Source organism: Ambystoma mexicanum, chromosome 7p (assembly GCF_040938575.1).
Source record: "Ambystoma mexicanum isolate Mex_15411 chromosome 7p, UKY_AmexF1_1, whole genome shotgun sequence".
Taxonomy (NCBI): domain Eukaryota; kingdom Metazoa; phylum Chordata; class Amphibia; order Caudata; family Ambystomatidae; genus Ambystoma; species Ambystoma mexicanum.
In genome coordinates, this window is record NC_090939.1 from 649,876,512 (window position 1) to 649,903,675 (window position 27,164).

The 27,164-nt window shown below is 45.9% G+C and overlaps 1 protein-coding gene across 1 annotated transcript in view; it reads right to left on the reverse strand.

Annotated features, from left to right (window-relative positions):
• Positions 1–27,164, reverse strand: part of AFF3 (ALF transcription elongation factor 3) — a 2,498,221-nt gene that overhangs the window by 446,965 nt on the left and 2,024,092 nt on the right. Inside the window, exon 10 of the mRNA XM_069636694.1 lies at positions 9,317–9,473. Coding sequence (XP_069492795.1) covers positions 9,317–9,473 — 157 coding nt within the window. The remainder of the gene's footprint in view (positions 1–9,316; positions 9,474–27,164) is intronic.

The following is a 27,164-nucleotide window of genomic DNA, read 5'->3' on the forward strand; positions in this document are numbered from 1 at the left end:
TTTCAGATGCATGACACAATAGCCTTTTGCATGCGCACATGAAAGCCTATCATGGTTAAGGCCATTGCAGTCTGGGTGGACTATAGAGCTCAGCAAAGGTGGACAGCGAAGAGAGGTGAATTAGACAATTGATTTAGAAAGCAAGATGTGTGAGAAAGAAATAGATGAAAGAAGAGCCTCTCAGAAGTGATGAGGGGAGATGGGCAAGAGAGAAAGTTATAGGGTTGGTGTATACATGAGAGCAAAGTGAACAAAAAAAGGGTAGACCTTTTAATGGTGCAAATGTGAGCAAACAAACTTTGAAATAGAACAATGCTGGGGAACAGAGGTAGAAGCAATGACAGATCAGAAAGAAAGGGCTAACTTCTTTAGTGCCATCCTGCATCCCTCCCAATATTTACATTGGAAGACAGACAAGCTCCCACACAGTCACCCGTATCTGCAGTATCCATCAGCCAAAGTGCTCATTAAAAGTGAACTTTGGAGTCAGCCTGCAGCCTGGATCTCTGCTTTCCTTTGTATAGGCCCATACTGTCCTAGAGCTAGTAAATGAATAATAAACAATGCTCACCTTCTCTGAAAGTACATCACAGTTAGTGCGACATGATTTATAAAATGAAAAGCAATTCATCATTTTTGTCTGGTAAATTGCGATGCAATACCGGATATTTTATGCCTTGGGAGGACATGTGCAGGAGAGATTCTGTTCAATTACTTACCTTATTGTTTCACAAGGGGTACAAGGTAGACAAAAGCAAACTCCAATATTGTCTTGCAGAAGTATTGTATCTGAGACATTTGATCTCAAAATATGTAAAGAGAATAATCCCTGATAGGGCTGCCACAGTAAGAGCAACAGCAAGGCCCCGCACAATGAAAGACATGCAAACATTCCTTGGCATATGTAATTATTGCCGAGCATGGATATTAGACTACGCCCCCTACACAAGACCATTACTACAAGGGCTAAAAGAAGCACAGAAAGAGAACAAAACAATAACATGGGCACCTGAAATGCACACAGCTTTCACCACCCTAAAGGACCTGATTTGTACAGCACCTGTCCTTGCTACACCCGATTATGAACAGGAATTCTTCTTATTTTCCCACTCGGATGGAACATTAATGACTGCAGTACTGACACAGAAAACATCATTAGGCCACAAGCCACTAGCACACTACAGCAGCACCCTTGATTCTGTGATGAAAGGCCATTTCACTTGCGGACAGACTCTTGCCACAGCTGCCTTCACCATTGAAAAAAGTTCTACCATTGTGATGGGATGTTCTGTGACCCTGTTTGTGGAACACTCCCTGTTCGCAATACTTGAACAATCCAAATCCACCCTAACCACTCAGAGAGCAACAGCATACGAAATTATAATATCAAGCCCAAACATGTAGTACGTTGTAAAACAGTAAATCCAGACACTTTTCTTACAGAACCATGTACTGTACAGTAGAAGACATGCAGAATCACGATTGTGCCACATATGAGGGGGGAGGAGACGACATTCCCAAAACAAGTGAAAATGCATTAAGTGAAGGAGAAGTGTATTTTGTAGATGGATCAGCTTCAATTTGTCCAGAAACAGGTGAAAAACATGTGGGAGCAGCAGTAGTGAGATTGGAAGAAGGAGAATATGACATACTGGTACAAAAACGTTTGCCCATGCAATATTTAGCGCAGTGACGATTTATTCCAACTCAGCATATGTAACCACTACGGTACATGCTGGATTGTCTAGGTGGAGGAGAAGGGGGTTCACGAGAGCAGATGGCTCCCCAGTACAACACGCTGAACTTTTAAGTGAGCTAATAAAGGCACACACAGAACCATCATTGGTAGCACTGGTGAATGCCAAGCACATACCAACAACAGTGATGAAATATCGCTAGGAAACGCAGCGACAGATGCCGCAGCAAAAAAAAAGCTGCATATTTTTCAAAAACGCTGCCTGCAGAATGTGTTCAGAAAAGCAAAACAGAGGAGCAAAGGGAGGACGGGTATAATGTTTTACCAATAGCACAACTAATTGAACTGCAAAAGAGAGTTCCCCCTGTAGAAAGGGACTTATGGTTAAAAAGGGGTTGTACACAATCACCAACTGATCTCCTTTGGAGACAGAATGCAATAGGGAAGGTGGTAATGCCTGTAGAGTTATTTCAAATAGCATTTTAACAATTACATTTCCCTGCCCATACAACCAAACAACACATAGCTGCAGACATTCAGGAAGATTGGTTCGTTCCAAACCTTCAGGAGTACCTCACTAAAATGTCTATCGAATGTATCACGTGTCAGACATACAGCTCGGGATTGACCCTTCGAACACTGCGAGGCACACTGCCCCACCCATTGGACCTTTCTGTTAACTGCACATTGATTATGCAGGCATGGGAGAGAGGTGCAATGGAGCTAGATACTTAATAGTGGTGGTCTGCCCCTTTTCACGATCGGTGGAAGCAGGACCTTGTGCCTATCCAGACGCAAAATGTGCGGGAACATTTTTGGTGAGAGAAGTATTCCCACATTGGGGTATATATGACGTCATTCGCTCCGACAATGGAACGTATTTTGTTCATGAGAAAAAGAAGGTCAAGCGCGCACTCTAGTTCCCAGTCATTTAATCCTGATGTGAGTAATAACAAGGTTAAATCCCAACAAAGTTAAAAAAAATAACAGGGTTGAATCCCAGATGCAAATAGTCCCAACAATGTTCAAAAATTACCAGGGTAAATCCCAACTTCTGCAGTTCAAATGCACAATACTTCTACTCCTCCAAGTACTTTCAAGACTCAAACTCTCATCTGCCCTGATGGTGATCCCGGAAAGCCATGTCCAGGGGGAGAGGGTGCACATCGGAATGCCACCAGCACCCCAGTCAACAAAAGAAGAACCCCAATTTGTGATGTAATAACAGAAGAACAGCTGCAGGATCAGGTATCGTGCAAAATGTGATCATCCAACTACCTTTCTAGAGACTCTTCCAAACTCCTGGTGCAGATACCTGATCAGTATAAACTATTTAATTCAGCAGAGACACTTTTTGCATCACTCATAACAAGCAGCCAAGTCCTAGCGAATGCCGAATGGTTGCAGATAGTGAGATGGGAGTTCAACATCATCAAGGTGGAACTCAGAGCCCTGCGGTTGATGACAATGCAGAATCGCTAGGTTTTGGACCTCCTCACAGCAATGGAAGGCGGTGTTTGCCAAAAAATCAGGAGCGCTGTGGAAGCTAACAGAAGCAGACAGATACAAATACGAATAGTTAAAGCACTGGCTGAGTACACCAGAGGTTTTTCATGCGGCCACAAGGGACCTCACACCTTTTGAGATGTACTTAATAACCAACGCAGGGGACAAAAAGCTGGTGTCTACGCTGTATAGCTTCATCTGCACATCAGAAGAGGAAATAAAATGGACTTACATGAGAAGCCACATTGGGGGAAGAAATTACCAGGCAGCAATGGGAGGAACTGTGGGCAGGCATCCCCAAACTCACCAGGGCTGTCCAAATCAGAGAAATGTGGCTGAAAATAATCACCCAATGGCACTACACCCCAGAAAGACTGGGGTCAATGTACCCGGATGCGTCGAACCAGTGTTGGAGGGGGTACCAGGTCGTAGGAACCTGGAGGCACATTTGGTGGGAATGTCAGGGAGTGAAGAGCTTCTGGAAGGAAGTGCAAACGGAAATGACAAAAATATTCCCTGAGGCTGGCCAAATGGGGGTGAAGGTGTGGTTGTGCGGATACAAAGACCCTTATGCCAAGAAACTTCGCAAAGCACAATGGAGGAGCTTTATGGGCCTGGTCATTGCGGCATGGGCAACAATAGCCCAAAGTTGGAAGAAACGAAACCCACCACTGGCTTACACCTGGCTGCAAAAGGTGTGGTCACAAATGACCATGGAAAAGATCACAAACCACCTCCAGGACCAGAACAACTCCTTCACGAGAGAATGGAGATCAGTGTTGGAATACCTGAAATCAGACTATATGGAACAATGGTGTCCACACAATCTTAAAATATTGGGCATATATAGCACGTAAAGTTCCCGATTAGGAATTCACAGAGGACCCGAACTCTTCCGGGGGGGTGGGAAGGGAGGGGGGAGGACTGTTGGGGAGAACACTAGTGATGATGTTTATTGTTCTGTTGAAAATAATAAAAATATGTTTAAAAAAAATAAATAAATCAGGAGCGCATGTTGCACTTTTATACCTTCTTCAGATGCCGACAATAGGACACTGTTACATGTAATTGCTGCTGTGCACAACCTCGGGGTGAGAATGAGGAAGGAAGGAGGGGTCCAGCCTAGTAACTGGTTCGACATGGTATTCGACAGGGTACCATCATGGATCGGGACTGTAATGAAGCTACTGGTCCCTATCATCATTTTTCTGCTACCGATTTTCTGTGTGTGCCAGTTAGGGTTCAATGCTGGGCTAAAGCAATCCCTAGTAGTGCTATGATGATGGTGACAGTGAGTAACACAAATAAGGCGCCTCACGATACTAGGGAAGCACAAGTACAAACAGGCGAAAATAATGAGCCCAAATACTGCATGACAGCAGTGTATGACACGGGAGACACGGGAGATGTTATGGATAATCGGTGGCACACAACCATTGACGAACCCCAAGACTTAGAGAACCATCCGGGGGTATGGGTGGACCTGGCTGGGGATGGGGATTGTATCTATATGACATGTACTCTTGAAGAATATTCTAGGAGGGGTGAATGCTTGAAAATGTATGCCGCGCATGGATGCCAATAAAGGGCACTCCAGCATGGGATGCAGCGGTAAAGAAAGCAGAACAACACAGACATAGTGGTCAAGGGTGTTTGTTACTTTAGTAGTAACGAAAGGGGGGAATGTAAGGGAGGAAAGGTCTTCTCAGACCCCCTGACATTCCCACGTGAAATGGATTTTGTGTTTACCCAAATGGCGGGAGACGTCCCCAGGTTTGTTTGTCTGTTCTGATAATTTGGCCTTAATGTAATCACAAAAAAGACGATAAACAAAGCCATTTGGGAGATGTACGACTCCATTTTGTGCCACCCTAAAACGCCATATTTTCCTAGGCCTGTAATGATTTCTAAAGAGCCATCTCTCCCTCTGTCCAGCGCCGCACACAGAAAGCCCAGTCTCCCCCTCCACCTCCCGGCGGCTCCGCACAGACCCATTTCTCACAAAAACGTTTGGCCATATATTGTTGCAAATATTCGGTATCCTCCTCTCTTACTCTGAGCTCACTGCCCAGTGTGTGACCGGAGCAAACCCTGGCCTGCATGCTCATCTGTCTCCACAAACCTGTCTGTGCCACCCTGACCCCACCTTTAGAAGTTACAGCTTATAGACCATTTGCCCATCCACTCTCTTTGAACTTAACTGCTCGGAGACCCTTCCCCACAGACCACCCTAAATTGCCCACCATACAACTAATCCTGTGCAATCATATATCCTCCTCTAAAACTAACATCCATCCATTCGTTTGAATCATGAGGCACCAGGGAGAATAAATCACAGATCAGGCATGGGTTAGAATATGCATATATTTGTCCATTTTATAGCCCCCTCCATCTAAGTAATGGTTTCATGTCTAACATTATTATTTGCATGCCAATGGTCATTGTGTAGTTTAGATTAGTTAGGAGTGTGACATTTTGTAATCTAAGCCTGACCTTCACCCTGTGAAGATGAACCCAGCTGACCCACGTGCCAACTGAACCGCCCCAGCCACAGCAACCAATTGGAGCCCGACATCACCTACACTCCATACTGGACGGTGCGGACCGACCAACTGAAACTGTTACACTGTCATATCACTCATGACGATTTTTTGGTTCATAATGTGCTGCCTGTGTATTGTTGCGCACAGCGCTCTCAGGGCAGCAGAGTTCTCTGCGTGCACATCTTTATTGCTACAAACTTTGTTCAACTTGCAATCTATCTCCTGGTCTCATTCCCTACTGGGGTGCGTCCTTTTATTTGGTTTATTTTGTATCATGTTGGGACCGGGCGCTTTCACTACCTTGCAGAGAAACTCAGCATCTCAGGTGGACAGCGAACCACCAGAAGCCAGGACATGTGCAGACGTGAAAAACACTGCTTTAAAAAGGAAATGACCAGAAACAACCCTTCTCTGCCTATTCCCCAAGACTATGGAATCTCCTCCCAGTCAGCATCAGACTTGCCCACATGCTCCTACAATTCAGAAAAGAACTCAAGACCCACCTCTTCAATGAGTCTCTCCTCCTCAACACTTATGCCATCACGTTGCTCCGTGCCACCGGACTCACTAGACGCTGTACGCCCCTCTCCTCCCCACCACCCCGTACAGCTACCTTTCCTCTGTGCCCCTCTGTATCCTACCCCACAGTGTATCAGAGATGTCTTTATGGGAGGGCAAAAGGGGCACTTGCCCCAGGCCCCCACTTTGGAGGGGGCCCAACAAGGCTGCCTGATCTAAATAAGTCAATTTCCATTGTTCACCAAACATAAATGGCACACGTCAGAACATTTTAAGGCATGCTGCTGAGAGGAAACCTATTGCCTGTCTGTTTTGACAAGTACATTCTGCTATGATTAATTAATTCTGTAATGCTTTGTGTTCACTGTGCTATACATAGTTTGTGCGTTCACTACGGCACAACTCCTGTAGCATTCTCACCTTTCTGATCTTGTGCTATAGCCAAAGTTGAAATGCGCATTAATAAATATAAGTGCTGCAATGGTTCGGAAGATAGCTCAGTGTTTTAAGCACTAATTGCAGAGATCTGTGTTCGTGTACAAGATTACAAAAACAAATTCCAGCAAGGCTGACCCAGACTTTCCTATGTCTGAAGTCTATGTACTTTCTTTTGTAGCACATCAGGTGCTATTATCAGCAATGTACCTGCCGCAGATAGAGGTTGTTATAAAAACAGAAAGTATCATAATTGTGATAAGGTCTAGAAATCAGTTTATTCAGAAAGGTTGATTTTGAAACCTAGGCAGCCACCCATCATGCTGAACATAATGTGTTAGTCTGGAGAGGTGATTAGGTAACTAAATTCGAGAACCAAGGCATTCATTCTCTTATCCTCGCTTTGCCAATAGACGATGCTGTGATCCTGGGCAAATCATTTTATATTACTGACAATAGTATGCTATCTTATGTGAAAATGTTTGCCTTTTCACATGCTGCTGGTATTATTTAGCCCATTGCCTGATCTTTCTTTTTATATGGGCCATTGGGGTGGAAGGGGTTCTAGACAGAAGAAATCAGACCACATATAGCAAGCCTCTGGAAAGCATAGTCTAAGGTCTAGCTGTAAATGTGCACAATACAATTTCACAAGTCTATGTTGTGGCCACATTTAAAGCTTTAAAATACAAAAAAAGAAACCTTGACAAAATCTTTTAAGATCACATCTTTTATACTGCTGGTACCTGTATACCTCCCTTGACGAAGGAGACAATGAAGCTAGAATCATTCCCATTTTGCATAATACGCTTCTATAACATTTAGATTTTTTAAATTATCTTGTTGAGTTATGTGATTTGTGTACTTTCCAAGTCAGTTTTATAACACTAGATTTTTTTAAATTAATGGTAAGAACTAGAAAAGAAAGTGGTAAAGTGCAGAAAGTGCAGAGTGGACGCAAATCCCAGCGTCACCTCTTAACTAATGTGTGATCCCCAGCTCATATAGTCTCGTATTGCCTAACCTGCCAAAATTATCAGTCCCTAAACCTTTAAAAATGTTCACCCTTCAGAGTGATTTTGTTCTCAGGGTATGATCTTCAAAAAAACTTCACTCATGGTTTCACTGGCTATAACGTTGTGTCTCTATTGTGCCAAATAACCACGTCTTTCTTTGCTCTCTAAAGGAAACACTACTTGAAAACCATGTGCCTCTCCAATTCTCTGTCTGGATATGAAAACCTGCCTGGTAGCTTCTAATCTTTACTATGTATGCTAGGGTATATGTAGCGTCCTCCTTGCTGTCATTTAATCTCCTGTATCCTTGCTTGAACACGCTTGCATTCTGGGAGGCAGCTAATCTGAGTCACCTGTCTATTCCCGATTATGTGCATCTTTTTCATATGATCTGTCCTGCATTTATACTATGGCCAGTACACCTTCATTGTGGCTGCTATTAATGAAAAGTGCCCTGTACCTATGCTTGAACACAAGTAACTTTATCCTGGACCACTAATGTTACCCTTGAAATGCTACTTGTTTATCATTTTGATCACAGTAAGAATGAAAAGGGTAATGGTACTGAAAAGAGTACCTAAGCTTATTTTGATCGCTGGGAGGCAACATGTCGAGCTATGGGTGAAGATCGCAATGCGGGGAGTGAGACCAGATATTTTTTTCCCTAATTCCTTTGGTTGGGTAGAGGGGGCCCCCAATGGTGTCCCCATGCCCCAGGTCCCAAAAGTCCTTAAAATGGCCCTGCAGTGTATATGTGTTCTGTTGTTACCTCTGAAAAGTGCTCCATTGTGTATGTAGCTGTACTGTTGTATAGGTCTCTTAAGCACTCCATTGTGTATCTGTATTGTTGTGTACCTCTGTAAAGCACTCGTTGCTTCTCAAAGCTAGGTCTGCGCTCAATAAATAACATAATAATAAAAGGGCATCATGAAAGCAAAAATGCTGATAAGCAGCAGTTATCGTCAGTATGAGCTAAACGGGCATTTACTAATTTTGGGTGGGCCTTGCCCGCTCATGAGCTACCCTGTCTAAGCGTCTGATTATTGCAGGGATGATTCGGCATCGTTTACTAAACAAAAACCTGCCATTTGGACTATTGTGGATCCGATTAGCTTTTATTATTATAAGTTTGTCTCAAACCCACACCTGGTAAAATACTACATCATAGCAACCTCTGTACATTACTGCTGCGCCATACACTTCGTACACGGTCCAGTAATCATGTGTACGTCAGAGCTACGCGCAGTCTTCTCGCGCACTGTCCCAAGAGTAGTCTGCGACTTCTCAAAGCCACTCTAAAAAGAATGACACGACGCCTCTACGGTGGCAACTCCCGTTGCGTATGCGCCCAATGGCAGCAAATGTAAATACGCCACACTGCCTCCGTCGACTTTTCGAGATGGTGCCTTGGCTATCCCGTTACCCCTGGCATCCGGCCGCTGCTCCGCTGCTTTCCAGCTACACCCAGACGGTTTCACTGACAAGTTCCCCGCTCTAAGGAATGCAGCGATGTTTACTTGGCACTCGGAACAGTGGTAGACAGAAGGCACATTGCATGAAATAATACGATTATATGTGGAAGTAGGAAGAAAAATGCTTACCTCCGGACTAGAGCAGTGCGGGGGTTTAGCACTGTCGCTGGAGCTGCTGCCGCTCTCCGAGTCCGACGCGGAACTGCTTTCGGAGTCACTGGAGCCGCTGCTGCCGCTTGACCCCTCGTCGGAGGCGCTGCGATTGGCCTGCTGCTGCACCAGCGCCCTGCCAGCGCCCCACAGAGCCCAACCAGAGAGAGGGGAAAAAAAACAAAAACATTTCTGCTTCATGCTTCCTTCACGCAGACAAGCACCATCCAGCAGTGATCCTAGCTAGACCTTCGCACACCCCTAACTAAGCCTGTCCACTTCTACAGACTGGAAATCACACAAGCACCCACACAAAATAAATGTACTCCCTCAATGCTTTAACTTGAGATTGGAAAAATTGTGGGATGCTGCCGAATAACGAAAGGCTTAACTTTTGGAGATTTGAAAATGCAATGTTTGGTCAAATACTTTTTATTAAAAAAATTGCTGGAGACTTTTGAATAACGAAAGGTTTTACTTTTGCAGAATTAAAATATATTTAATAAACAATTCTTCTCAAAAATAGTTTACTACTGTTATACAGTGCGCTATAATTATCCGACAGTTCAAGTGCGGAAGCATTATACATGTAGATGGATTTTTTTAACAGAGTAATCGTACTTTTACGAGTGACGCAGATGTAAGTTATGCATGGGAACCCTTTTTACGGTTTCCAGTTGGAAACGACACAAACATACATTTTTTAAAAGCATGTTACAAACTATGTCACATGATGCTTAGCATGTCCCTCTCAGCAGCAACTTGAGGCCGACTGTCCACATATAGCAGAACAAAGCAATGCCTGTTCTTTCTTGCATAGACATGAATCAGCACAGAGCTGGAAGCCAGAAACTAAAGAAAATAATCCTACAGCTGCCTGAGAAGTGAAGTCAGGGGTCTGAACTGAACTACGATGGAACATCAGGTGAAAGGCACAGCCTTTCTTGATCTACCCAGACAGGAGATATGTCATTTATAACACGCCTGTACACAAGTGTTTCTAGGCGCGACAAGGGAGGGAAGACAGAGGGAGGACAAAACAAATGTTCTTACTACTAGGCCTTGTATCATTCAGATCGTGCAAGTATAAACGTAAAGTGCGGGGGCCGGGGGGGAGCGAGAAGGGGGAAGTGCCAGGCAGAGGGAAGGGGGAAGTGCATCAGGGCAGCACTGCTCTGAGTACATGCAGCCAGGGCAGCACAACTCTGGGTAAGTGCAAGGAGGCTGGGGACTGTAGGGATACAGTTACAGCTCATAAGTGCACAGTAGGCCCAGAGGCAGGGCAGGGGCGACTAGTCATGGCGGAGCCTGGTACCCAGTGTGACTCTGAGAGTAGCCAGGCAAACAGTCAGTGCAGCAGACAGGTAGGTCAGCAGGTGAGAGGGAGAGAGAGAGAGAGAGAGAGAGAGAGAGAAAGCAGAGGTGAAAAGGAACGTCTGGAGCTGCTTTCGGAACCTCAGGTGGTCCGGCAAAAGTTTGAGAGGGGTAGGTAAGCCATTCCAGAGGGCGGCACCTGCCGAGGACAGAGAACTGGAGGGGGTGAAGTGCCAGTTGGGGAGGGGGAGGGAAGAGTGCAAAGGAATTCATATGTTCTGCCAGGGAGGTGGCTCATAAGTGCAGTTAGTCAGGGGACTGTAGGGTTGCAGATACAGTCCCTAAGTGGCAGGGAGGCCCAGAGGCAAGGCAAGGGCAACCAGCCATGCAGGAGCCTGGTCCCGTAGGTTCAGTGGGTGGCCAGGTAACCAAAATGCGAAGCAGACAGGGACATCAGCAAGGGAGAGGGAGAGAGAAAACGAAAGAGAAAAGCAAGGTTTTGAGTTGCTTCCTGAAACTAGAGTTCGAGGTGGCAGGGAGGCTGTTCCAGAGGGAGGCCCCAGCCGAGGACAGAGATGTACCGCCCACTCTCTGCCTGGAGAAGTGCCTGACCCTCAGAGAGTTGGAGGTAGCTGAGCGAAGGACTCGAGAAGGAAGGTGTTCTGGAAGAGAGAGTTGGGTGTAGTGCGGGCCCTGGCCCCAGAAAGCCTTGTGGACGATGCAGAGGGTCTTGCACTTGATCCTTGCAGCCACCGGGAACCAGTGCAGAGATTTCAGGGCTGGAGAGATACAGTCCTTGGGCTTGAGGCCAATGACAAGTCACGCAGTCCTGTTCTGGATTAGTTGCAGAGGGAGGAGAGTAGAGGCAGGTAGATTTAGAAAGAGGCTGTTGCAGTAGTCCAACCCAGAGAGAACGGTATCAGGTAATAATATCGCCATATATATGGTCGCCGTAAATAATATCGCCGGGAAAATGTCGTGGCGATATTATTTGGGTGACCATATATATGAGGACAGGGGCAAAAAAAAAAAAAAAAAAGTTTGGGGGTTGCAGGGGTGTCCCCCGCATGTTCCATGCAATAATGTCGCCACAAAAAACGGCAATTTTTCGGCGATATTTTTGCATGGCGAGATTTTTGTGGCAACATTATTACATGGAACCGAGAGAAGCAGGGCTCTGAAGACAGTGAGCTTCTGGGCGAGAGTGAGAATAGGAAGAATACCTCTGAGGAGGGGCAGCTGATTGTGGGCCTTCTTGGACAGGTCCGTGATATGAGGAGAGGAACGAGTGGAGTCGAAGATGACACCAATGTTTTTTGCCTCACAGGAAGGTGACGGAAGAGGGCCCAAGGAGGGCAGCCAGAGTGAGAGAGGGAAAGCGGGAGCAGGGGTCCCAATGAGAAGGATCTGTCTTGGTGGCTTTAAGGCAGAGATCGCTGGAAGAAATGCAAACACGTTTTGCAGTGTTTTTTCGCTCTGGGAATAAGGCTACATAAAAAAGATAACTTACTTATGGGAAGGTAAAAGAAACCAGAATAATACTAGCCTCTGCCTACAGTAAAATTCAGAATTTCCTTTGCATCCTTCTAAGAAAACACATTTGTTTTTCAAGACCATCCGGTTTTAATTATGCAGATATGGCAGGTCGATTTTGAGTTTTCTTGCAAGCAGTGTTCTCCCTTCTGCACCCCAGCCCCTCCTTGTACCCATCTCTAATGTGACTTTAGCAGATACACAGAGAAGAGGCAGGCGAAGGCCTTATACATTAGCGTGCTGCACCTGTCAGCTCTAACAGCGCAGGTAGCATGGCTCCCTCTCCTGGAGGAATAACAAGAGTGCAACAACATCCAGGGAGACTGAGACAGCTCAGAGAGAGGACTCTGCCCATGCATTCCACTTGGGATCCCAGGCGGCATGATCCAGAGATTAAAGTCATAAAGGGGCCTGGATCTAGGGGGTGTAGGGGCTGAAGCTGGGAGGGCTGAGCTGCATGACGAGTCTCTGCCCAAGGCCAGGCCATGACTCAGGGCGATGTTATGAAACCAGAGTCAGTCGGTATCACTCCTTTACTTCACCCAGAAAACAACTTCTCCACTTACCTCTTCTACATAGACTTCGTCAGACATTTAATTCTTCATGCAATTACTCCTTCTTACCTTCGCTTCGTCTGCACCTTCACATTGTCAAGGTGGAAGTGGGTATGGTATGGTTATCTGTAAGGTTAGGGTTGGGGTCTAGGCGGGGTAGGTGCAAGAATATGGGTTACAAAAGAAAGATGTCATGGGGGCTACTCCTGTAATGACGAAGTGAATGTTAGAAGAAGTGAAAGACAGAAGCAGTAAAGGTATGAAGAGGTAAAAGCTACAAAGTGAATGCAGAAGAAGTGAAGACATACATCCAAGCGTTTCTGATCCAGAAAACCCAGGCTTTCCGTCTACACTAGAAACACAGCCTGATCCAGGCTCTCTGCCCAAGTTTTACCCAGGAAAAGCAGGTACTTTTTTGTCAACATATTTTGAGAGTAGAGTTTGTGACTAAGGAAAAGAATCAGTGCATCAATTTTACTCCTACTCAGTTTAACAACTGCGTGACGTCATTCCATCTCAGTCCCTGCCCTTGTCCAGACTACTTACAGCCTGCCCTGAATGTGTTGAGTTCCAAGAGGGCTATATTTCCATTTCCAGAACTGTTTCAGTTTGAAACAATATATAATCTTGGAAGTTACATTTCCGAACCAGCGTACAATCCTCAAGCAATTCAAGAAAGCTCTGTGTGTGATAACAGCCAGGGCTGCCCATTTAATTTAAATTATTTAACTTTGCGTTTTAAAAAGGCCCAAACCCATGGTAGAGTAGCTTCGAAGGGCCCAAGAAAACCCTGCAAGCCATACAGTACAACAAAGTGGTACAACATTATATACAAGAAACAGACGGGCATTGGATGGATTGACAGGCCCAAGTGGCCTACTTGAATACAATAGTATCAGAGATGTGCATTGGAAAGGTGCAGTTCACAAAGTTATGTTAGTTTATTGGGATTTTATACCGCACACTTCTGCCATTTCAATATTCTCCATGAATTATGGCGGATCTGAGAAGGGGGTGGGTCAGGTTAGTGGGTTGAGAGTGGAAATAGAAGATAGCTTTGCTCTTCTGTTGATGTGTATAGACTAGAAGTACCCTGAGCTCTGCATGTAGGTCTTTCTAGGCATCCTGTATCGAAAGCAGGGAGGCATTTGTATCCAGAGTGGTGTTTGCATGCCTGTGGTACTACAATGCATTGGCCGGGACTGCGGTTTATAAGTTGATTGTAAAGGTGCTGAAATGTGGTATTCGATGTCTGTTGGGAGGATTATTCAATTGCTCTGTGCAAATGGCTTAGCAGGTATGCATATAGTGTCTTGAGCTTATAGGTTGACATGGTTGGTGTCGGGACATTATTGGAGGGACTGTTCGGCAACTACTTAGAGCTGCCATCCAGTGTGGACATGGCAATGTCTCAATGGTGGTAGCTTTTTTGATGAGATGTTCTGTATCAACCCGAAGTGGGCTGGATCTCTGGCAGTTGACAGCGTGCAGTGACTGGCCTTTTATGAGAGTGGGGAAACACAGCGAGGAGTGGAAAACAAAGATCACATGCAGCAGTGGGTACCAGGTAGTCAGTGAGGGACAATAGGAAAAGGAAAATTCACAATAGGGATTCCAGAGAAGACAAAGTCCTTTCGGAGTCCCTACGAACAACTCAGCATGCTACTATCTCTACCTGTGATATCTAGGAGCCAGTCACGTGACTTAAATTGGGCATCAGAGTGCAAAACACGGTGGGGCACTAATTACATTGGGCAGTTTGGGGCAAGATCCCGGTAGGATACCAGGGAGAAAAAGCTCAGTGAGGCAAAATTACTGTGGGGCACTGAAACACAATTACTGCAGGACACATGGGAGCAAATCCCAGTGGACTAAATCGCAGTGAGGCACCGGTGAGGAGCATAGAATAAGGTAGCATGTTGAAAGGTGGCAAGCTAGTGAAGGGCACCAACAATCAAGCCACATATAGCAAGGCATAATATGGCCTTTCAATGCACAATAAGGGCTAAGGGAATGACAAAACATAACAAAGCATTAGAAGCCATTGTAAAGCATGAAAAGTTCGAACAGGGAAATCAGCCTGGTCTCCTCCATGCACTCATATCAGTCGCCTATGTAGAAAGCCATTTCACATTCTCACATTGCCACTGTAAATCTCTCTCTCTCTCTCTCTCTCTCTCTCTCTCTCTCTCTCTCTCTGTCTTTCTCTTTCTCGCGCTCTCTCATTATCTCACAGAGATACTTGTCACTGTGAGCAGCAAGGATCTAGGAAGTGGCAGTTGAGGGGAGGGAGCAGTCTGGAGATTCCACTCATTACCATAAGTGGGTTGCTAAGGGTTATGAAGGGCATGGACTTTAGGTTCAGAGAAAGGCTGCCTGAGATGGAAACAAAAAGCGCTCACTTCACCTTTCTTATTACGTTTTTTGGCTGGCTGAGCTATGTCTCAAACCTCACTCAAACTTGCTTAGGTGCTGTTTTCAGTGGGCCCTGATGAGACTCATGCCCCTCAAAGCAATGCACCTCGGGGAAACAGTCATAAGGCAATCGCTGCAGGGGACAGAATCCCTGGTTGTTTCTCCTTGAAGTCTACCCTAATGTCTCCCAAAGTCCCCAAACACATCTGTCACACTGCACACAGCCACAGGACAAATATGAATCGTTGCTCCCTCCTGCACACTCAACTGGTGTTTAGGTGGCTCAATAGGTTCAGTTTCAGAGTGATGTGGAAAACCTATAGGGAGCTCGACAGGGGTGGACTGTTAATCCAAATATGGCCCTGGAAATGTTTTTCAAAGTGGCCTCAGTGTACACCAATGTATTTATTTATTTATTTGTTTATTCATGTGTGCACTGGTTTACAGTAAACAATAAACACATTTATAAAATGACAGAAAGAAATTAAAACAAACACCCTCAATATGTTCCAAATCTTAAACCATCCAGTAAACAGCAAACATGACAGTCATTACTAAAAATGAATACAGCCCCTCACATGAATAAAAAATCCATTTAGGGTTACTACAAAATAAGATGCTTAACTATCTGATTGCTGCCACCATAAGAGAAACCTGAACTCCAGAAAACAGACGAGTCCAGAAGCCTATCGATGATAAAAACTTGACATTATGAGCAAATATTCCAAAGTAAAATAGTTCTTGCTCCTGTAAACATAAACTATGTAAAAGTAGATGCTTCAAAGCCTCAGTTTGACCGGGAAACTGGCAAAACTTGCAAGTTCGTTCTGTGAGGGCTAACTTTTATCTCCGTTATCCCAGGAACCTCTTGAGTGGAAAGTTAATTGGATCAAAATCTCACAAAAAGAGCTTGCAGGATGCATTAGGAAATGTACACCTCTGGGCTCTTTCGCAAGCTCTAAAAGCCCTCGCAGCACAAGGCTGCAGTGCTGTGTGATGTAGCTAAGCAGAAGACGCTGCCTGATGACACGTAGCATGCAGCACAACTTTACACACTCCCCAGCCTTTAAGAACTGAGGATCGGACCCTCTGAGGCAAATCCCTCGCAGGACAAGGCTGCAGTGTTGTGCGGCGCAGGTGTTAGGCAGCGATGGGCTAGCGGCGCAGATTGTGAGCATGGACAATTTCACCCTCCATCTGCTTCTGCAAGGTAAGAAGGTGGGAGTGTAGATTTGCTGTATTCCACGCAACTCCCTGACCTTGCGCGCCTGTCCCATTCTCCCTCTTCCACACTTGCGTCCCCTTGGCTTTCTCCGCCTGCGCGTCTGCCCTTCTCCCTTCTCCACATTCGCTCCCTTCGAACTTAGGTCCTGCTGCTCCCACCTGCACACTTGTGCCCTCTTCCCTTCCCCACTTGCGTTCCCTCGCAACTTAGGCCCAGCTCCCCTCGTTTTTCAGGCCTTGTGCGTTCCTCATAACCTAGGCCCTGCTCCCCCCGTTCTTTGTGCCACGTGCGCGCCCTCGCAACTTAGACCCAGTTCCCCCCATTCTTCGGGCCTCATGCATTCCTCGCAATCTAGGCCCTGCTCCTCCATTCTGCATACCACATGTGTTCACACGCCACCTGTCCCTCTCGCCTGACCTAGCAATCCCTTCTCTGCAATGCTCCCCATGCAACTGCCCCCGCTTGCCTGACCTAGCACTTCCCTCTCTGCGTTGCGCCCCATGCAACTTGTCCCTGCTACCCCGACCTAGCGCATCCCTTCTTTGCGGTGCTCCCCACAATACCGCCCCCGCTCCCCTGGCCTAGCACATCCTTCTCAGTGTTGCTCCCACGCAACCTCGTCCCTCTTCCTTCCTCTCCTTCCTCTTCAGTCTCCCTTGAGCCACGTCCATTGTATTGTTCCCTGTTTGTGTCTCTGCATTCCACACTCGTTCGTACTGTGACCATTGTATTGTCATTCCACTGCATCGCTTGCATTTTCCTCTTACTTTTAGGTCTCCTTGATAACCAGTGTTTGAGTATGTTGTTTGTAGTGTTACCATTGTATCGTTTACATGTTTCAGTGTGTGTATTTCACTTCTTCCCCTCTAGGTCCCCTAGGACTCCAAGGTGTGTATTCTGTTTTGTACTTTGCATTCTCACACCCTTGAAGTTCCATTGTAGTGTACATTTGTTGCTTGCACTTTTTTTTCCTGCACTCACGCTAGGGCCCCGTAAGGTTCCAGTGTTCTTGTTCTGTGGTGTACTTACTGTTTCCCTTCTATGGTGTGTGACCCCCATGTGCCTCCCTACTGTTTGGCTCTAGTGTGTGACCCCCCACCCCTCCTGCGTGGGCTGCTCCCCTTCCTGCCCTCCCCTTACTCACTTGCCCGCACCCTCTATGTTGCTCTCTGTCTCCCCTATCTTCTCTAACTGCTATTCTATCAACTATCCTATCCCTCTCACTAAGTCTGGTATGGAGAAGCTCAAAGGGGACATCCTGGTCTCCAACCCAGGCCTCCCTATCGCTGATACCTAGACCAGTGCTTCCTCCAGACAGACCCTCACCGACATCCACTTTGTCGTTCCCACTCCAGTCCAATGGACTCCACATATGGTCTCGGTTCTCTCTCCTTTTTCCTCCTCACCCATTAATGGCGGCACCGGGTGGGAGGCCCTCCTGGCCCCTTTCAGACCTCCAAGACCATCATTAATGTCTACTTAAATGGCACGTCTTGGTCCTGGGCCATTAGGCCAATCTCATCCTTTTTGATAGACGCTTCCCGCGTCTTATCAACTTCCTTCCTTATCCTACTACTCCTACCTACCCTTCTCTGTCTCCTCTGCCGCCTCTTTCCTCGCCACCTCTCTGGCACCCTCTGATGCTTCTCTGGCTGCTCTTCCTTCACCTTCCTCTGCCACCTCTCTGGCACCCTCTTCATCCTCTCTGCCATCTCCCCCTTCCTCCCCTGCCCATTCTCGGGCCCCTTTAACACTTCTGCGGGGCGTATCTCATGCCTGTACCCCTCCACAGAAGACCATATCGACACCCTTGCTCCAGCCTTGGCTGATTTCTGCAATCACTCTTTTGCCACTGGAGCCTTCCCTCCCTCCCCCCTTAAGCACTCCCTTGAGCTCCGCCTCCTTAAGAAGCCCTCTGCCAATCCTTCCTCTCCGGCAAACTACTATCACTCCTTTCCTGGCCAAATTCCTGGAAAAGCTGGCCATCTCCCACCTTAATCTACATTACGAATATGTTGGTTGCCTCCATGACCACCAGTCTGGCTTCAGAGCAGCCAGTAGCACGGAAACTGCTCTCCTGAACACCCGTGAAGACTTGCTCTCTAGTCTAGACTCTAACCTTCCATCTGTTCTCATTCTCCTGGACCTATCCTCTGCTTTTGACACGGTCAACCAAGCCATCCTGCTCAATCGTCTCTGTGACAACCTGAGCATCTCTGGTCAGGCCGGAGCCTGGTTGAACTCCTTTCTATCAGCTGGACCCTCCCAGGTCCAACTTGGGTCTTTCCTCTCTTTTGATCTCTCTCTCTACATGCGTTGTCCCCCAGGGGTCTAACCTCTCTCCCTGGCTCCTTAGCCACTACTTGGCACCTGTAGCCCACCGCATATCTACCTTCTGTTCTAACTTTCAATGGTATGCAGATGACACCCAGCTCTCCATCAGGCTCCCCTCAGCCTCCTCTGCTCCTTCTCTCATACCTGACTGTCTGTCTGCAATTCAGGAATGGTGTGCATCCTACGATCTCTGCCTTAATGCTTTTAAGACTGAGATCCTCCTCATTGGGACCCCCGCTCCCGCCTTCCCTCTCTCACTCTGGCCGCTCACCCTGGTCTCTCTACCTGCACCTTCCTGTGAGGCTAGGAACCTTGGTGTCATCTTCGACTACACCTACTTCTTCTCTCCTCATATCTCTGACGTCTCTAAGAAGTCACACTATCAGATGCACCTCATCAAAGGTATTCTTACTTTTCTCACTTTTCCCCAGAAGCTCACTGTCTGCAGAGCCGTGGTCCTTTCTAGGCTGGACTACTGCAACAGCCTCTTTCTAAATCTACCTGTCTCTACTCTTCGCCCTCAACAACTAATCCAGAACAGGACTGCAAGACTTGTCCTTGGCTTCAAGCCCAGGGATAGGATCTCTACAGCCCTGAAATCTCTCCACTGGCTCCCTGTGGCTGCAAGGATCAAATTCAAGACCCACTGCATCATCCACAAGGCTTTATGGGGCCAGGGACCACACTACATCCAACTTTCTCTTCCTAAGCATCTTCCTTCTTGAGCCCTCCACTCATCCATCTCCAACTCTCTGAGGGTCAGATGCTTCTCCAGGCAGAGCGTGGGTGGTAGATCTCTGTCCTTGGTTGGGGCTCCCTGTGGAACAGCCTCCCTGCAGCTCTCATACTGGAGCAGGACCACCTACGTTTCAGGAAGCAAATCAAAGCCTTCCTTTTCGCTTCCGTTTTCTCTCTCCCTCTCCCTTGCAGATGTCCCTGTCTGATGCACATTTTGGTTACCTAGCCACCTACTGAACCTACGGGACCAGGTTCCTGCATGGCCAGTTGCCCTTGCCTCTGGGCCTTCCTACCACTTAGGGACTGTGTCTGCAACCCTATAGTCCCCTGGCTAACTGCACTTATGAGCCACCTCCCTGGCAGCACTTATGAATTCCTTTGCACTCTTCCCACCCCCTCCCCACCCTGGGACTTGCACGATCTGAATGACACAAGACCCAGTAAGATCGTTGTTTTGTCCTCCTTTTGTCTAACCCTCCTTGTCTTGTCACGTCTAGAAACCCTTGTGTACAGGCACGTTATAAATGACTTATCATTTCATATCATACACAGGTAGGAGGGACATCTCCAAGTCTTTTCTCTTCTTGGGCCAAGTCACAAAAAGATTTATGTCTCAAAATTGATTCCCTCATAGAACACCAGTCCATAAACCAAAGCCTGTTCTTTGTACACAGTGGGTTCTCCATGAATTCTTCTGTAGGTTCCCTCGGGATATCTAATGAGTTATTACATTTATCTATGAATGCTTTCATCACCTTTGCAGATCTCTTGTTACAATACAAAGAAAATCCATTTGAAAGGAATCACTTGGTGGATCAAGAAACTTACGGTAACATGTAAGTCATTTCCATTTAACCCGAGCTTGTATGGATAACAGTCCCAATTCATATTGCAAAACACTAGCCGGGACACAATTCTGGTATGTTAAGACTCTTCTTCACAAAAATCCCTCCAACCTTGCCATATTCTCCCATTCATCCACCTGTAAAATCTCAAACCCATTTGTAATGCTCAGTATAAACTTCATTTTATAGCATTCAAGAACAGGTATCAGGGAAAGGCAGCCATATTTAACATTAATCATTTTCATTTATCCATGCAGAGAAATGGAGAATCTTAACTCTCCACTTTGCAAAACACAGTCTCATTATTTGGTTCCTAAAAAACTTGAAAACCTAAATAAGTTAATTGATTAACCACCTCTAGTTAATCATCATCAATAGTATGTGTCCCGCAATGTTTATGTGTTGAAAGAAAATGAAGTGATTTTTGATTTAGAAGTTTTTATAACCATCTAATTTTCTAGCGCAAAAGACTCAAAAAGTGTTTCGGTGAGATGCAGGCTCACTGAAGTGTAATCAAAAAGAACAATATTCTCTGTGTAGGCTAACATCTGAATCACAGATGGCCCAAACAAGGAGGAAAGGGACACACCTTCTCAATTTTCTAGCCCAAATCAGAGATGGAGAGGTGTAAATGGCAGTGAGCTAAAATGCAGCCCTGTCTTAAACCTATTTGTGCCTCAGTCATGGGGAACATAAGGCTGCTTATATTCTGTCTGACCCGAATAAGAGTATTCGAATGTAGATAGATTGTTATACTGTCATGATTCCTGCCCCTCATGTCCCCAGCCCTCCAAGATGTCAGGCTGGAGCTTGGCCAAGATCACTTACATGGCCCTCAAGGGTCTCTCCATCCCTTCAAAGACCCACTTGGAGTCAGACTTGGCGCTTGTGACACCAGACTCACTCACTCCCACAGGATAACATTGGGGATTGGACTTGTAGTGCATTGATGGGGACAAGATGAATGCCCCCACATATTTCGGTTCCCAGAACTGCATGTGCAGTCTAGTCTTTTGGGTGTGGTTCAGCCCAAACACACCTGGGATACCCAGAGACTATTTAAGCCATGCCCAGGCTGAGAAACATGCTTTGTGTTTTCTGCACCTGCAGCGTGACACTCACCGTGTTTGGATCGGTCTTCAGTAGGCCTGCATCTTTCTTCTGCGCTCATCTCCTGCAAGAACAAGAACACTGTTAGGAACAGCCTTACCTTGCAGCGCTTCTGCCCATCATTCATCACTTCTTCTGTTCTGCGGGCATCTTCGGCGTGTCATTCCCATCCCGGCACGCCGCTTCCTAAGGAAAAGGGAAAAGAACAGAAAAAAGGCATTAGTAAGCATTCAGCAAATCTTCGCTTAATTTTAAAGACTGTACGAGCTTCAAACGCTTATCTGAATCCCAGCCGCTCTGGGGAAACTCTGTCTCCAGAAATTCTCATCCATCTGCAAGAGGGAAAAGACACTCCAGGTTAGCATGGAAACATCTAGAGGCGCCACATACCGCGCTTACTCACCGCATTTCTTCTTCATAACCGGCATCCACGCTGAAAACGTCGCAGCACCTAAAAGACACAGAAAAAGAATTCAGTTCAATACAAATATGAAAGGGTCGCATCGCGCTCTCACTCACATTCAGCGCTACTCATCTCAGCTGCACGTCGCCATCCCCGGATGCCGGCCATCATCTAAGGAAGGAAAGGAACGAAGTTAGAGAACTGTTCAAAAGACTCATTATACTTACCTGTCGGACTCTTGCCAGTGAAGTAACTAGGCAGCAACGAGCCTTTATCAATCAACGCGCCCCTGCGCTGAAAGCAGGACAGAGAGCACACTTTCCAAGAAAACAAGGCCCAGTCTCCAGTCGAGTAGACTCCAGGGAAGGGTTCAAGGTCGTAAGAGGTCAGAACAGGCTGAGTGACGTCCCTGTGGATACCAGGTGAGCGTTACATATACATAACAAGCCGGCCGGTAAGCCCAGAAGAGGCTATTTCCCTCATAGCTGGCATCTAGTAACATAATCAAATGCTACCAATGAGATTGGAGCGGCATTTTTTCCAAGCCTGTCTCTGGAGGCAGGATAAAATACATCTGTTAAAGGGGTTGCCAACTTTATGGCAAAAGCCCATCTGAAACGTTTGAAGTCTTCCACTCTCCATTGCCAATGTCTCCATTTCTTTCAACAAAAGAGAAGCAACAAGTTTGCTATTTACATTGAGAAGGGCTATTGACCTGTTGTTGGAAGGGTTTGAGCGAGTCTCCTTTCTTATATATACTATCTGTGAAATAGTCCAAGATGGCGGTAAAACACTGGCATCTAGTATTTGTGTAAATTAAATGGTCAATACAGATACCCACAATTTAGGAGATCCCTTTACATTTAGTTACTTAAGCCATCCTGTCCTGGAGCTTTTGAGTTATTTCATTTGATTATGAGCTTTTTGATTTTGATAGGATCAAAGAATAGTTCCCATTTTACCAGATTGCAACAGGAGTTATGCGGCACCTTATGCGATCAAGGTGCATATAGTTCCTTAAAAGGCTGCACCCATCTACTTTTAAGAATAGGATTGAGTTGGAAATATGACTGCTTAGTAGTTACTCTGTTACTAAAAGACGAGAAATTAGTAGATGATTTCTTTAAAAGAGTGTCTCGCATGGATTGACTATCCCTTTGCAAAAAGCGCTGTTTAAAGCTAGGGCAATTTTCGTAAGCCTGACGCAAAGCTTTCACCTGTGCAACCTCTTTGATGGACCCTATGTTAGCTTTAGTCAAACATCTAAGATTATGTTGGAATGTATGTTGCTTCTCCTGTACCTGCTCGTTATAAGTGTAAACATGGTGTCAGGGCTTTGTCCCTAGGAACATAACGGCATGCAAATCGTTGACTCCAATAAAAAGGTAGAAAAAGCAGTGAAAACATCTTATATCTCTGTTCACATGACAATGACTCAAAAAAAGAAGACATCATCATGTTATATCGGTCTATATTCTTGGGATACCAAGAGATGCGGTTCGCCGAAAACATTAACAGTAGCGAATTGAGCCTCCTTATTATGGGGTTTGCAACACATGCCTTGAAAACCTCCTGTTTGTAATTGGAGGTATGACATAACACTTAAGATTGTAGCATATCCTCCACACAATATTAATGCATAGGGTAATACCACATGTCCACAGTGGAGTCCAATTGGATTCCAAAATGGGGAATACTTCAGCCAAATAAAACCTCTAAATATTCTGGAGAAATACCATTCCCATGTGCAATAACAGTAATTCTGTTGGCAGTATCAATGCAGGTCATCCTGTCAATCTGATAATGATGCCACTAGAGCATAAACTAAGAAAAATGGAACTGCATATATCATCAGCAAAGACCAACAGTGCCAGCCTGAGTCTCAAAGTCCATAGTTACAAAACCTCATTGCTGTACATACGTTTGAATGTACCATAAGTCACTGAGCAACCAACTCAAGGACCTTGGTCGGGCCCTTTCTGCATCACCTATAGCTGGGCAGCAATTAGTTGATGAATTAATACAACAGAGAGAAATTGATTGCTGTCAGAGGAAGCTCTTTGCACCCATTTTCGACACTCTGTACCAGCTGTCAAGCACATGGATTTCGACAGTACCAGTGAGTATTTATTCAGTAACACATGTCACGTTATGTTATGTTGATTTATACCATGCACCGCTACCACCCCAGGCAGTCTCCAGGTGCTCATGCTGCTCTGCAAGAGAAGAGGGCTGGGTGTGTTAGTGGGGATAGGATGATAGGATAGGGGTGTTGCTAGGATTGGAAAATATCTGGGGCTACCCTAATGTCGGCACTTTCGGGATTCAGGGCTAGCTAGCCTTTTGGTTGCCGCCCCTGAGCGTCTATCCAGGGATACAACCAAAAGACCCAGGGTTATAGCCCCCTCAACGCCCCACCCCCAGGAACCCCTCTGGGATAGGTTCAGAACCATTAGGAACTGGTGTCTGAGAGCATGTGATAGGTGGTTCTGGAAACCATGTGTGTTGTAACCATATGGGTATGACTCAGTGCTTCAGGATGTGTGCTAGTGTTTGTGTTGGGTGTGTTTATGGTGTGTTTATGGTGTTTTGTTAGGGTGGGGTTTGTGGTCGTGCACACTGGTTAGTTGTATCCATAAGGGGTCCAGAGTCGCTCATGACTGTTAGGTGTTTAAGAATATAATGTCGGTGTGCATGCGTGTACAGGTGATGGATTTATGAACTATATGCAGTGGTGTTCCCTTTAGTGTTGTTTACAGAGTCTAAGAGAGTTGTTAGGGTGTGAGCATTCAAATAATTCTCAGTGTGTTTATGTGTCGAGTGGCTTGCACCTAGTCATGTGTAGTGGCGTTGGTTATGTTGGAGGAGCAGGAAGGGGGAAGTGGGTTAGTAAGTCGTTCGATTTGACGATGCCTTTGGCGTGAGTCTTTGGTTGCAGCTCGATGGTATCTAGCAACGATTTTGGTCGTGGTTCATCAGTCAACCTTGCCTCCTCTGTTGGCCTGAAGGATACTTCCCTTACTTCCACTGGTCAAAACTACTAGCCATACAGTGAAATAACTTATCCAACTGGCACAAAGTGGCCCATTTTGATCAAAAAAACATCCCAACACTAGCATTTTGTGTTTTTGGTTCAGGCATTGCCTTGTTGCCCTATAGGCCAGTCTGAGCCTGATGACCATCATAATATGGAGTACCCTAGTGGTTCAAAATTGGGTCCCTTTCATAGGTTGGAGAGAATGAACAAACTGTTGTGAAGCTGTCCCTTGCCTGTGACAAGATAATTCACTAACCATGTCTCCTTTTCCTTTCACAGCATGGTGCTAGGGCTAAAGCGTCCCAAAACACAGGAATCCAGTAGTTTAACGGGTAGCATGATGAAAATCCTGCAAGAGCTGACATGCTTCTCAGGTGCCACTGACGTTGGTCTTCCTTCTAGTGCAGGGGTCTGTAACATGCTCCATGCCAGATGTTTTGGTCTTCGACTCCCATGATCCCTCACCATTGACTATGCTGGCTGAAACTGGTTGATTTTGTAGTCCACAATATCTGGCGAGCTCAAGGTTTTAGAGACCTGTTCTAGTGCTATTATCATTTGAGGTAACAAGACACACATGTCAGTTTCTTTCTCAGTCTGTTATGGACCTGTTGTATGACTTTACTGGAGGGTGATGTTCTCACCACCACCACCCAGACACTGCCCAATCTCAAGGCCGATAGTAGTGTAGATACTGCCATCTCCAGTTGGTAGAATATTGATTCTCACCACCATGCTTAAAGTAAGCCTAAGTGTTTAATTGAGCAGTGCAGTGCATCCTAGCCAATATTAGACAATGTGGCCATGGTGGGTGGGCTGGAGGTGAATGGAGGTTCTGGGAATTGCCAGCTCAGTGCTGGTAGTAGTCCTTCGGACCACTCTTTTCTCACTCCCCCTCCCCACCTTCAGAAGGCCTGGGAGAACCCATTTTTAGGCCTGACCTAGGAGGGGGAAGAAAGGCTTCCTTACAGTGGCATGGGCTGACATTTGAAACTACTTACAAGGGGAGGAAACCCGGTATACTACTGACTAATACAAAATTAACAGTGTATGCTTTGTCTATATCCGGGAGGATGATAGTCAATGTATAAGGAGACAAAGTTCAAAGTCAGGTACTAGAGGTGCCTTGCATTTACACTTTAAGCAAAACAATAGGAGGGACCAGATATAGTTAAAAAAATATAGTATCAAATTTTAATGATAACGAAGAAATCGACAAGTTTAAAACATCCAATTAAATAAATTGGTCCAGGTGACAATAAATATATATAACTTCCAATGTACAAAAACAACAATAGGGAATACGTAACAGGCTTATATGGCCATTTTACAGAAATGTTACCAGAAAAATACGACCACTGTGGGTACTTGTGAAGCAGAAGGTGTGGTACCCATCCACATATGGATCAATATGTCATATAATATAATCCCTGTTTAAAGTCCAGAGATGTGTCTCGACATGTTTCTGTTCCGTAGGACAAGTGTGGAAGATTCATCAGGAGGTAAGTATTATACAGTATAGTCTATTTTACAAATGGGGTGGTACACAAATTAATTCGAGCCTCATAGTACCTGTGAGGGATAAAAACAACAACAGACATCCAAGAATTAGTTAATGAATAACTATGTACTTAGGTAGGTTCGAAAAATGAACTTGGCAGCAAGATAGGGGTAAAATTACCTATAGTGGTGCCAGTGGGGGCTCTCTACTTAGATTAGTAGGTGTAGGGAGGCAGCCATCGCAACCCTACAAAAAATGTAGAAGACATTGCGGTAGATGATACAAAATACAGCCTACTAGCACATACAACATAACAGCAGATAACGGGAGAGTGACGCCCAGGTGAGTATCAATAGGTAGATGCACCTCATAGTAGGTGAAGGGGCCGATAGCAGTGTGTTACAACTAAGTGTCAAGAGGACGAGGAAACGCGAGTGGTTGACCGTGGCGGCGGGGGTCTACAATGTACTGTCACCTATACGACCATATAGCCCAAGCTAGAAGGAAACCGGGAGGGGGCGTGTCCGTGTGGAGGCTCCCTGGGTCTGTGTGCGGTGAGAGGTAGGTCGAAAAGTGTAATCGTGCATACCCGCGGTGACTGGTATCCAGAAAATCAATGCAAATCACTTTACCTAAAAGCATCCACGGGTTCGTAAGCGGGAACGAATCTCTGCGGTCCGTACTAAAAATAGGGGACAGAAATGGAGCGGACAACGTTACATAGTGCGCGCTACCTCGACTGAGGACCTCGTAAAGCGGAGGGATGCGTTGTGCTAGGCGCCTGGCGAGTGTCTTACCCTGTGCGGAGAGGTGAACGG